At 32.2% G+C, this 14,332-nt stretch overlaps 1 protein-coding gene across 5 annotated transcripts; it reads left to right on the forward strand.

The window, feature by feature from the left end:
- The first annotated feature begins 243 nt into the window (after positions 1-243).
- LOC123704301 lies at positions 244-13,425 on the forward strand. Of its 5 annotated transcripts, none has more exons than XM_045652624.1 (10): positions 244-690; positions 3,894-4,029; positions 4,356-4,449; positions 5,128-5,478; positions 5,515-5,956; positions 7,113-7,217; positions 7,992-8,054; positions 9,020-9,094; positions 9,778-9,857; positions 11,046-13,425. In XM_045652624.1, exons 1-10 carry the CDS (start codon positions 480-482, stop codon positions 11,067-11,069), a joined length of 1,581 nt encoding a protein of 526 aa, XP_045508580.1. In that variant the 5' UTR covers positions 244-479; the 3' UTR covers positions 11,070-13,425. The 5 variants fall into 5 exon arrangements, 4 of the variants coding, with proteins under 4 accessions (XP_045508580.1, XP_045508581.1, XP_045508578.1 ...); XM_045652625.1 differs by having other exon boundaries at positions 5,128-5,471; positions 5,508-5,956; XR_006753110.1 differs by having other exon boundaries at positions 5,128-5,956; positions 9,783-9,857; positions 11,046-11,079.
- Positions 13,426-14,332: the final 907 nt, after the last annotated feature.

Here is a 14,332-nt window from a genome sequence, read left to right on the forward strand (position 1 = left end):
TTGAGAAGTAAAAATAATATCATTTACATACAAATTTGATGCCTTGGTCACTAAGCTTGGTCAAAAAAGTTGGTGTCAATTCCATAATGTTGTGTAGATTTTGGTAGATTTAGTACATGTCAATAATTTTGTAGATTTTTTACATGTTATCCACATTCTGATCACGTTGATCACAGAAACATAGACTATCAGCTATCTGATAATGTATAATTGAATCTGTGAAAATTTTGATTCTGTAATCTATGAAAAAAGTCAGCCATTTATTCTGAAAAAGTGGGGAAGGGAAAAAAGGTGAATACATGTCAAATATTTCAAGGCTGCAGTGTGATGATTCCGATTTTAATAAACGTGAAAACTTTTGCCACAATTTATAAGTTTTGACGGAGCGCCGGACACCGTGTCCTTGTGTTTATTGTATGACAGCGTTCGGAAGAGGTTTATTTGCAAGGTTGTGCTAATCAAAACAAAGGTGTTTGGACATGGGTTATTATTGTACTGTACCACAATGTACATCGCTCGCCGGCAAAACGAAGAATGTGAAATTCCACCGTTTCCCCCGCGACGAGACAATGGCAGACAAATGGAATATAATATTGAAGCGTGGAAAGCCGTATACCAAATACTCGAAAGTATGCAGTCTGCATTTTACACAGGCCGATTATAACGTCACTGCAATGGGTAAGAATAAAGGTATTTGGGTTTTTCCTCATCTGGTTAGTTTATTTTAATGTTTCTTTAATAAGTTTTCACTTGCACAGGAAGCGTGAGTCATGTGCAATCGCATTTTTTGTGCAGCAAAATATTTGACATTGAATCGACGCTGTACGTTTATTATAAAAAATTCGCCCTTTAATTTTGTACGTTTGACTTTTATTAGTCTCCGCTTGTTTTTTTCGTTTAAATAGATTCCAATTGGAATAAGTAATTATTGATATTGTAAGATACAAATTCACTTGTAGAGAAGAATTTTATGATGTTATTTCGAAGTAATTTCTAGATATAAATATAATTTTGCATGCAAAGTGTTATATATTTGCCAGGGGATTTCCCATCTGAGTTATTGTACAGGAAAAGTTGATAATAACATTTTATAGTGATTATATTCTGTTAACTTTTAACTTTAATGAAATAACTTTAGAACAATGATATTAAAGTTTTCGGTGCCGCAATTAAGTAATTAAATTAGCCAGAAATTTGAATATAATTGCAATGGCTTTTCCTGCATTTGTTCTATTACATCATATGCAAATTATAATGATCAGTTTAGTTGTTTGGTGTGTTTTGTATTATGTTTGATGTTTAGGCCAAAGAATCAAAACAAGGCAATCTTATAAAATACTAGCTGCGCTCTGCGGTTTTACCCGCGTGGCTCCGCTTCTGTTTGTCTGAGCGTGATGATATATAGCCTAAAGCCTTCCTCAATAAATGGGCTATCGAACACTGAAAGAATTATTCAAATCAGACCAGTAGTTCCCGAAATAAGCGCGTTCAAACAAACAAACTCTTCAGCTTTATAATATTAAGTTTAGATTATACAAAAAATAAATAAAATTTGATCTTAACTTGTGTCTTTTAGAGATAATTTATTTTTATACATATCTGTGTCTAAAAATGCTATTATAGAAACTCTTGATTTATTTTTAGTATTGTTAAGATATTTCAATCAATTTGATATTTATATGGAAAATTCTGAAATAGTTATCTATCTATGTTAATATTATAAAGCTGAAGAGTTTGTTTCTTTGTTTGAATGAGCTAATCTCAGGAACTACTTGTCCATTTTGAAAAATTCTTTCAGTGTTACATAGCCCATTTATTGATGAAAGCTATAGGCTATATATCATCACACTAAGACCAACACAGGCGCAGAGCAATGTGGGTGAAACCGCGGGGCGCAGTTAATATAATATGAGTTGATACATATCAAACTCCGGTAAGTCCACTCCCCGCCAAAATTGAGATAATGGCGCCAATTTTGAATTTTAAGACTAAACCAGTCTCTACTTTTCAAATTTAGGTAAGTCAATCATATCTCTATTAAAATAAGGTTTAAAGTAAATTTTTTTTTTCAAACTCCGGTATGTCCGTCGACAGTGGTTTATCAAACTCAGGCAAGTCTATTTCGACCAATCACAGCGCAGTATGGCACTAAGGTGGCTGCCATTTCTTGAGTTAAATATTAAAATTTGTTCTATAATAGTACTAAGTAATGTAAATTTGATATATTTTCATATCCTGTTATATTAACCTGTTTGTAGTTCAAATAACAAAAACAAAAAAAAAAAAAACTTGTTATTTCACCATAATATATACCACAACAACAAAATGTAATATGTATGTTAAAAATTTTGGATTTCTTCACACAGTATTAATAAAATCTTGTAGGTGTTAATTTTTGTAAAGTGACAAATATGACTCCTCAAATTATGCAATTTAGTTTACAATATATTCTTGTTTGATTTTTTTTCAGAATAATACAATATTTAAAATATTTAAAACTAGCTGTCCACCCCGGTTTCGCCCCTGGCACATGTCTATGTTTTCTTTCTATAAGAAACATCCTTGTACTTCAATATTATAAAAATGAATCACCAAATGTGTTGCTAAAGGCCAAATTCTAGAATGGCTGAACCAATTTCGTAATTTTTTTTTAATAATATTCCTTGAAGTACGACTGTGGTTCTTATGGAGAGAAAACGTAAACGTTTTCTTAACGTTATCTTAAATATAAAATTCCCGTGTCACAATGTTAGTTACCATACTCCTCCAAAACGGCTGGACCGATTCTCATGAAATTTTCTGTGCATATCGGGTAAATCTGAGAATCGGCCAACATATATTTTTCATATGTACCACAGGCGAAGCCGGGGCGGACCGCTAGTTATTTATAATATTTGCATACTTACGAAACATACATATTACATATTAAAAATCCTGACCTGCATTTGATAAGAAATCAATTGCATATACATAATAATATTACGTATTTGTCTTATGTATCACTAACCAATATATCTGATAAGCATTTCGCATCATCGCAAGAAAGCTGATAGTGTTTATTTATATTTGAAATGTGCCCGGTTAGATAAGATAATTTAGGTGCTTTTTTTTGTTTGAATCATGTTTACATGCATTTTTATGGACAATATGAAAATGCTGGGCCACTATCTAGCCTGTTGGTAAGCGAAGATATGATGTAAAATCTAATAATCTACAATAATATTATAAAGCCGATGAGTTTGTTTGAACGTGCTAATCTCGGGGACTACTGGTCCAATTTGAAAAATTCTTTGGATGTTAGATAGCTCATTTACTGAGCAAGGCTCATATTTCGCTAAGACCAATAGGAGCGGAGCAATGCGGGTAAAACTGCGACGTATAACTACTAATATAATAAATGCGAAAGTTTAGGATGATGATGATGGATGGATAATAGATGTTTGTTATTCTTTCACGCAAATACTACTGAACCGATTACAATGAAATTTCATATGTAGGTAGCTGAAGGCCCAGAAAAAGGCATTGGCTACTTTTTTATCCCGGAAATCCTACAGGAACGGGAAATATGCGGATTTTTTTAAACACGAGTGAAGCTGCGGTCTGAAAACTAGTACTATATATGTAAATAAATAAATAAATAAATAAATAAACGTTTATTGTCAACATCAACACAAATACACCAGAGCATGAGATTTTACACAATATAAACACACACACACATTAAATTTATCATCAATAAGTAAGTAAGGTACTGGGCATTTTCATGTTGACAAAAGGGACCAATTCAGTATTCTGCACGAATGATAATAAAACCATTCGTGCCACTGATTTTCTGTGGCCCCTAATGACAATGTAATAGCAAACATATATAAATAAAGTATATATTTTTACAGGGCAATGGAAGACATTAAGCAAAGACGCAGTACCAAGCCAGAACCTGCCCAAACTGAACCCAGACGGCACAGTCATGGTTATTAGGAAGAGTCGCACGGTCAAATACAAGGAGGCAAAGAAAGATGATAGTGTGTGGTGAGTTAACCGACTTAAAAAAGGGTAATCTATACTAATATTATAAAGAGGAAAGGTTTGTATGTATGTATATAATATTGTTTTTATGCATAAACTATAGGACCGATTTCGATGAAATTTGGCAAATAAATAAATAAAAAAACGCCGTGTGTCACTCGGGGACTGCCGCGGTAAAGCTATTGCATGCTATGCCTTCAAGCCACACCTCCGCCCGTCGGAGTGGGGAGCGTGAGGTTTTTTCGTTACGGAATTTCTGGATTCGGTCCCCGCGCTCAAGGCCCGCGATAGAAGCTATGCTTAATTAATATATTTTTAAATAATTTCAGCGAAAAAGAAAGATGGACGTCAATGATACACACGCAGACGCCGCTCGCTTTTTCCCAGGAAAAAGGCAACATTGTCGACTCACAGAATTCCATTGTGAGTATCTACACTAATATTATAATTTTATAAATGTGAAAGTTTGCATGTTTATTTGTTACTCCTTCAGGCAAAAACTGCTGAACCGATTTTCATGAAATTTAGCACACACATAGACATAGGATAATTTTTATCCTGTTTTTAATTTTATTGTACCTAACATTGTGACACGAGAAAGTTACAGATCTTATTGAACTGATTTAAAAAGCTATCATCTAATACCTATTTTATTTATTTTGCATTTAAAATTGAAATATCTGTCAAATTCAAATTCAAATTGTCTTTATTTGCTGAATATAGTTACATAGCTGAGGTACAAATTTTATAGGTTCTTAGACATTCTGCTCGTAGTTGAGCGTGCAAATATCTTTAATTATTGATTACATTATACAATTCAAATGTCTCAAAGCCAGCACAAAAAAAAAAAAAAAACAACAAGAGTAATAATAGAATGAAATAAAAGTTAGATGTATAATTAAAATTGTAGTGTAAATTTTTATCCCAAGTCAACCAGCCTCCGTGCCATGATATAAGACAGTATTATTTCCAGTCTAAAAAATAACAGCGCTATATTGGTTGTCTAGCGCCATCACCTTCCAAACTAGAAATAATACTGCTATAAGACATCATGGTAACAATAATACTATTTTATTATAAAATAATAATCTTAAATTTCAGCTGGCCTACCGTCTACAAGGCCTCAACGCAATAGTGGAAACCATAGCCCAACCACCGTCCACTGTAGAAAAACCCAAAAAACAAGACGCAATCATGCAAACAGACCCCCTAACAGACGACGAAAATCCCATCAATTTCGATACAGACAAATACGAGGTGTATCCGAACGAATACATGAAAAACAACAAAGATTACATGCCGCAAACGAACGAGGAATACAATAAAGAGGCGGAAAAATACGCTTTGGAACGGAAAAACTTCGATAAAATGGAATACCAGAAGAATATGGAATATCAAAAGAACATGGAATACGAAAAAACGGAGAGGATGGAAATGCAAAAAAAATTGGAAATCCAGAAAAATTTGGAAATCCAGAAAAATTTGGAAATCCAGAAAAATTTGGAATACCAAAAGAATTTGGAATACCAGAAGCAGGATAGAATGGAAATTCCGAACAATTTGGAATATCAAAAGCCGGAAAAGATGGAATACAAATGCGGAGAATACCAAAAGACACAGAATGTACAATACGAAAAAGATAGCTTTGAAAAAAACAATTCGTATGACAAAACGCTAGAACTAAATAAGGATGGAATGCAAAAAAACATGGGGATGAAAGGGATGGAATACCAGAAAGTCGAATATGACTATTACTATCAGGATAGCGTAGAAATGTTAAGGAACCAACAACAGAATCTGCAATTGCTGCAAGATCAACACAGGACCAATGAGAATCAGAATTTCTTCGACGAGAATCATATAAAGAGAGAGATTGATTTTCCCAATGAGGACGAGAAATTTGTGTTTGAACGGAGTAAGGAGACGGGTGGTAAGTAATATATGAGATTTTTTAATGTCATTTATTATTCAGTCATCAATTTATTTATAAATACGTGTGTCACTCGGGGACTGGGGCGGTTGCGCTATTGCATGCTATGCCTTCAAGCCACACCTCCGCCCGTCCCCGTGGGGAGCGTGAGGTTTTTTCGTTACGGAATTTCTCGATTCGGTCCCCGCGCTCAAGGCCCGCGATAAAAGCTATGCAATAGCTTAAAATTAATTTTCTTGAACTGATAACTACATTTGAAGTAGCACATGCCTCTAACTGACATCTTCAAGTACCTTTATTGTGAAAACTAAGCTTCTAAATGCAAAAATATTTCGTATACATACCGAGGATGTATACAGGTGTAACATACTAGAATATAACCGAAATCTGAGTTCGCTTCGCGTGTAATGCCCCATATATCCTACAAATAGTATAAATGCGAAAGTTTGTGAGGATGTGTGTGTGTGTGTGTGTTTGTTACTCTTTCACGCAAATACAACTGAACCGATTACAATGACATTTAGCACACACATAGATGGTAACTTGGATTAACACATAGGATAGGTTTCATCCCGGAAATCGCACGGGAACGGGAACAATGCGGGTTTTTCATTCAAAAAGCAGGCGAAGCCGCGGGCGGAAAGCTAGTAAGTTTTATAAGTTGTATTTATTTACTAGCTGCAACCAGCGTTCCTAATCCTTTTAAAATATCAGAATAAAAAGTAGCCTTAGTTTCCACCAATAATGTAACAGGATGTGTTGCGAGGAATTTGTTTGTAAATAACCAATCATATCGCTTCATTTAGTTTGAAGTTTGAAGCGTTTAGCGTTTGAAGCCATACTATTGGTTATTTACAAACAAATAAAAAACAAAACTTTGCTATCCTCGCATATTATTGGAAGTAAAAAACCTTTAATCACTCCTTATTACATTGGCTATCTGTCTGAAAGTCCCGTCAAAATCGATCCAGCCGTTACGGATATAATTATAATAATCAGTCACAAAAAATATATTTCGTAAACGCTGTATTTTTTCATGTTTGTTTATACTGACAGTTATACCAATTACAATTGATTTATCAATCCACTCACTAATATTATTCTATACGTCCACATACCACGAACGGCTCTACCAATTCCGATGAAACTCTTACAGGTCAAACGCTATACGACGAACAGAGGAGGCTCATAGAGCAACAGAGACTCGTCGAAGATATGTCGCAAACGGTAAAACAAGAGCCGGACGTTGTTAATAATAATGGTGAGTATTTTTAGAGGTTTTTTGTAAAAAAAAAAGATGTTTTTTAGGGATTTTTTGGTGATTTTTTTGTTTTTAATAGTGTAATACGATTATTGTTCTACAGTTAGGAAAATCTAAATTGAATAGATGAGAGATAAAATAAGTAGGTATTATAAAAGATCATTTTTTATTTGAGTTTTTATTAAGTACATATTTGAAACGAATGTCTAAATTGAATAGATGAAAGGTAAAATAAGTACATATAACTTTTTTGAGTTTTTATTCAAATTCAAATTTCATTTATTTACAAGAATGTAGTTACAAAAAAGGTGTTGTTACAATATTAAGGCGCTAATACATTCTACCCACTATTTGGGTGTGCAAATATTTAAATGGAAATAAGTTTATTAAATTACACTACACCAACACTACACAAATTCTTCGCGTCACTATTGTTAAACGTCACTAATTCCTTCACAGATTCCGCAATGTAATAAGTTCTTGAATATCATAAAATTGTTTCTCCATTAACCATTTCGTCAGTTTCTTCTTAAATATATTTACTGGGAGATCCTTAATTATAAAATTATAAATATTAAATACATATTTGAAATCGTAAATTTTTCGATATTTTTTTGTGAAATGTATCTCTCTTTTTTATCCATTTATTCTTCCTATATCACGCTTTAAGTCAGATTTCATTCAAATCACTACAGCCGTTCATGAGTAATTGATTTTTTGCGTTTGCAAATACACATTTAAATAAAAAACTTATATAATAGCATGTATTTTCAGGTCACGAAATAATGCATTCGCAGAACAGTCCATACTTCACGGGCGAACAAAATAATGTCAATGGTAAGTTTTTTAAGCTAATACACAAGATTGGCTGTAATTTAAGCTTCACTACATAGTATAAAACAAAGTCGCTTTCTCTGTCCCTATGTCCCTTTGTATGCTTAAATCTTTAAAACTACGGAACGGATTTTGATGCAATTTTTTTTAATAGATAGAGTGATTCAATAGGAGGGTTTTTGTGTATAATTTTTTAGGTTTGAGACAATGCGGGCGAAGCCGCGGGCGGTAATATAAGCTTTAATAAAAAAAAATGAAATTATTTAGGTATTATGAAAGTTGAAAAGAAACTCAACAATGAAAACAAACAAGTAGGTATTGAGAATTTCGAACTCAAACTCGAACATTTATTTATTCAATTAAGACTTCTTTTAGAAGCACTTTCGAATCGTCATAAAATATTTTAACATTTACCAACGATTCGGAATTCCTCATAAAGAATAAAAATACAGGATTTTATAGATTTATTGTACTACTAAGCTTTCTGCCGCGGCTTCGCCCGCGTTTTCAAAGAAAAACCCGCATAGTTCCCGTTCCCGTGCGATTTTCGGGATAAAACCTATCCTATGTGTTAATCCAAGTTACCCTCTATATGTGTGCTAAATTTCATTGTGATCGGTTCAGTATTATTTGCGTGAAAGAGTAACACACACACATCCCCACAAACTTTCGCATTTATAATATAAGTAGGATGCTTAATGAATGCATAGTTTTTACAGACGTTTATATTGTATTTATAATGTTTGCATTGAAATACACTAAAAAGTAAGACTCATAAACAAAAAAAAGTGTCCACATCAAAACTCTGCCCACGCGTGTATAAGGCAGAGTTTGCTAATGAGCGATACAATACACTTTGAACATTACTGCCACGTAATAAGGTGTTAATTTCAATGAATGTTTTATACAACGCCGCTCGGACAATATTAATTAGAATTATATTAATTATATATATTTATTTATTAAAGATGGCGCATACGGCAGACCCGGTCCCGAGCTGCTGATAGCCAAACAAAACGCGCTAGCCGCGCACACACAGCTGTGTGAGTATCCAAATTTAATATTAAAACAAATAAATAAATTATGTTTTATATTTAGTTTTAAAGTAAATCAAATTAAAAATGAGATTTTTTTTAAGAATATGACTTCGATTTTTTTTTCTATTCTTAAAAAATATATTTATAGATATTGTTACTAAAACTTTAACGGATTTTAATCTTGGTTTTATTCATTATTACCTGTGTCCAAATAAAAAGAAAATGGCCTCTGTGCTATTAGCTATGCTGTGCGGTTTTACCCGCATTGCTCCTCTCCTGCTGGTCTTAGCGTGATAATATATAGTCTATAGCCTTCCTCGATAAATGGGCTATTGAATACCGAAATAATTTTTCTAATCGGAAATGTGGTTTATGATATTAGCGCGTTCAAACTAAACCACGCATCCTATTTGAAGAATTCTTTCACTGTTTGATAGCCCATTTATCGAGGAAGGCTATAGGCTATATATCATCACGCTAAGACCAACAGGAGTGGAGCAATGCGAGTAAAACCGCAGAGCAGAGCTAGTATATAATATTGTATTAATATAGATTCGTATAGATAAGATAGTATTTTCGATCCGTCCGTATTACGGCTAAATATTTTTTGTATAGTATTTTTATGTACGTTTGCACGTAACACACCGAACGGCTATGCCAAAAATCATGTAATAGATGATTATTTTCAGGGCAGAACACAATGAAGAGGCCATTTTTCTACAGTGACACCAACCACTACCCGGCGCCGCATGCGTTACATAGATATGAGGTGAGTGCACTCAAGTCTTACTCAAACTCACACTCAACTAAAAACTCACTCAGTTTAAAATTACAAACTGCATGTTAAATAGACATGAAGTGAGTGATAATAAACCTAACTCAAACTTAACACGCTACTCAAATCGCACAAAATTAACTCAAATCGCATCAAACTTACAATCGGCTCACAATCTGACTTAAAGACAGAAAACTTTTACAATCTAAATCACTGAAAACATCATGCAACTGTTGCATTAATATGAGTGTAATAAAATCTAACTCAAACTCACACTCAAAGACATTATTTTGTTAAAGCCCATTGAAACTTTTAAATAGGTAAACAACTTAAACTTGTATGTTAAAAGATTAACTGAAAACCAAATTATTCACATCACTGTTGTATAGATAAGTGTACTCAAACCTAACTCAAACTCACACTGAACACAACAACTCTTAAAAAGTTATCTGTCTTACTACAAAAAAACTTTAGACAGGGTTTAACTTTAAGCTCGGGTTCTCTTTAATCTGGTTTTGTCGTATTTCACATAGACAACTATTAAAGTGACAGATCCCTGGTTTAAAGTTAGACTGTGCTTAAATTGTTTTGTGGTAAAGTTTATAAAGTTATAAAAATAAACATTTACATTCTGATTTTTTTAACTGACTCAGTAAACATCAATATAATAGTATCATTCATATAATATTTTATTGGTGTCCATTTAAAAATTCAGTTTATACGTTAACTAACTTAAAATTTCACTACTATAAACAACGGGACTTACAATCGCCTATTAAAAGGTCTCAAAAATGTCCGAGCGGCGTTGTATAAAACATTCATTGAAATTAACACCTTATTACGTGGCAGTAATGTTCAATGTGTATTGTATCGCTCATTAGAAAACTCTGTCTACACGCGTAGGCAGAGTTTTGATGAGGACATTTTTTGAACGTGATTGTGTGTCTAGTTTTTTTTTATGGTTCTTACATGAATGAAAAAGTAAAGATATTTTTGAAGTGAAACTTCTTTAGACGCGTTGAGAGTAAAATTGCAAGGTCGCGTCATAGCAATACCGTCACATCATGGAGTAATGCGACGATTTAGGTATCTTTGAATCTTGCCAAAGTAGTTTCACTTCTGACACGTGTGCTCGGCACACACGCTCTTTTATTGTTTTTAAATGTTGTTTTTTTTTTTCAGGATATAACAAGAATCCTCCAATGAGAGTCATTCCGTTTTGAATATATTAGATTTAACATACATTTTATTAGGGCGGTTGAATAATTTCTTTTGCCGATTTAAATCATGATTTTTTTCTCTTTATAGATACGAATTTTGATTATGAAAAACAGATATATTTAATTGTTTACTTTTGAAATTAAACGGTTTTCAAAGGTGGTTGTTTTAAAGAAATCGCGCTTTAAAATACGTCAATTTAAATACATGTATTTTGATTTTTTTACAATTGAACAAAAATATTGTTATATTTTTTTAAAGAATTAACACGAATATCTTTATTTATTGTCTGCAAGATAAAAAATCGGGAAAATTTATCTTTATTTTTATGTCACAATAAATACACAACTGAGTTTTGCGTAAAAAATTAATATTTTTTTGTAATTTTAAACAAAAAATCGGTAAATACTTGTTTTCTACCGCCCTAATATCAATTAACAATATATTATTATCTCTCGCAATGACAAATCTCTATGGTAGTTTTTATTTCGTGTGATATATTATACTTTGGATAGATTGTAAATATATTTGGGATCAATTTGTATGTTCGGTCGCGGCCGGAAATGATGGACCGATAGTGATGCGATTTCGAAAAAAAAATCTATTTTTCTTTAAATTCCTATTTTTTGTCGTCTATCGAGGGCCTAATAATTTGATTATATAAATAAACTTAAAATATATTTCGTATCTTTCTGGCCGCGACCATAACTTAAAAATCATGGATATAGTTTTTTTATTTATATTATTTTCTGTTTCGTTAAATGACGTATATTATGAAATTATCAATAATCACGCTATCTCGCTCTAACATATGAACATCACCGTTAGAGACAGGGACAACATAATTTTAGTCACTAGGTAAGTTATTTTGGCAACTATTAAAATTATGTAAGAAAAATTTGGAGGTACATTTATTTGCGTAAAATTAAGGGGTTTTTTATTTATGTAAAGGTGAACGTATTTGATGTCCCACTCTAACGAATCGAATTTTTATGTGTAAGAGAGAGATGGCATGATTTCTCACATACCTATCTATACAGATTTTTAATGTGTGTATATTTTTTTAATTTTAATTTTTATTGGCATAATAATAAATGGACGAACGGGATTAACTATATTTTACAAGAGTATTGTGTTTTCTAATAATAATTGTTTCTAAGAGCTAGCGCACAAGAGCAACTTTATCCGCAACTATTTAGTCTCTCCCATCAACTCTATGGGGAGTTGCGTCGCTACGTGCGCGCACTTTCTTACTAGGCCATAGAGTTGATGGGAGAGACTAAATAGTTGCGGATACAAAAGTTGCTCTTGCGCGCTAGCTCTAAAAGTTCCGTTTAAATCATAAAGGCTGATTTGCAAGTTGAAAAATAAAGTTTTTAATTTTTCTTTGTGTAAAAAACAGTTACAATTCCATAGTGTTCTTCTTAGTTTTTTAATTAAAACTTCAAGAATTAAATAGAGTTAATAATACATGTAATTCTTTTATCATTATGTCCATTTATTATTATGCCAAAAAAACAACGGGGCAATATTTTGGCGGCAATTTGACATTGACAGCTATCAGTGTCAAAAAAGAATGAATATTATATCGTGCACAGATTAAAAATTATTCGTTTACACGCATTGTAATAATATATATTATATTTTTGTTTTTCTTTTTGTTTGTTAATCTTGAATTATTTTGTCGTTTAAGTATAGTTACCATTATCAATAGAATTAAGGTTTATCTAACATCATTTTTGGCACAGCATTATTAATGACACATAATTTTCATCGGAAAAGATGTTATAAAGATCTATAAGATGAGATACTTTTGAATTGAAACTTCTATAGGCGCATTGAGAGTAAAATTTCATGATCGTGTCATGGCATTACCGTCACGTCATGGAGTAGAGCGACGCTTTTGGTATCTTTAAATCTTGCCAAAGAAGTTTTACTTCTGACACGTGTGCTCGGCACACACACTCTTTTTTTAAAGGTTCTTTTTCGTATCTTTGATATTGTGCACATCGAATAGTGCTGTGCCGATAGTGATGCGACTTGTAAATCGGAAGGTTTAGTGCGGAGCTAGTGGTGGTGATATTTTATCGAATTTACGTGAAAATCGTAATAATATAATGTAAAAAATAATATTTAGATTTAAGTAATTTTTACGTTGTCACAAGTGAAGTCAAAATTTTGTATGGAAATCTTGCCAAAGTTTAGCTGCGTTATAACATTTTCGGATTTTGTTTTTTGTTTTATTTTATGTATATGCAATTTTATATGGCGCTATCTATTTTCAATTATTTATATTATTTATGACATTATTTAAATGGAACATTTTTTTTTACACAGGGTGTCCCACTATTGGTATACTAAGCGCGAAGGGCCTTGTAGTTTTGCATACACTGATCACGTAAAAAATACTTAAACAACAAAATTACGTCAAAAATTTTTCGCTAAATTTTTCCTGAAAATCCATGTTTTCTATCCTAGTTTCGCGTAGCTGGCATATATTCTTATTCTCTAATGTGAGCAATTTGTATATGAAAAATGCGTCTGGAATTTTATAAATTATTTTTTACGTACTCAGCGTATGCAAAACTATAACCTCCTTTGAGCTTAGTATACCAACAGTGGGACACCCTGTATATAATGTGCATCTTGCCATCTAAATATATTATTTGTAAAGAAAATATTTCAATATTTTATTTAATTTCTATTATTTTATACTCAAATACTACAGTATCGATTAAAAAAAATAGTAAAAAATAGATTTTTCGCGATTTGCAAGGTACGTTAAAACTGCATACCAACATTATTAAATTATTACTACAACGATTACGACTCTCAATATAAATTCTTGTGACGAACAGACAGATAGCAGAAAAATACATAAAAAGTGCAAGAAATTAGATAGCCGCCATATTTATCTGGTGCTGTTATGTTGTTTTCCGAATTATTTCGCATTTTTTAATAAAAAAAAAATCATTTAATAATAATATAAATATGTAAGTACAATGTGCGCACATCTTAGAACTATCGCTAGCTTTTATTTTTCGTAAAATAACATACCATAGACTAGAGAAATGGCGGGAAAGTGGAATTTTTTTCTTCGATTTTTTTTTTAATTTCTGATGCGGATACACGGTTTTTATTGTTCTGTTTGATGTAAAAAATAATAAAGGGACTGTTTTTTTTCCTTTTGAGTTTTGTCTCGCGTGACAATGATAATTTTTTTTAATAAATACGAAATTGACTACTTAAAT

This window comes from Colias croceus, chromosome 29 (genome assembly GCF_905220415.1).
Source record: "Colias croceus chromosome 29, ilColCroc2.1".
NCBI classification, from domain to species: domain Eukaryota; kingdom Metazoa; phylum Arthropoda; class Insecta; order Lepidoptera; family Pieridae; genus Colias; species Colias croceus.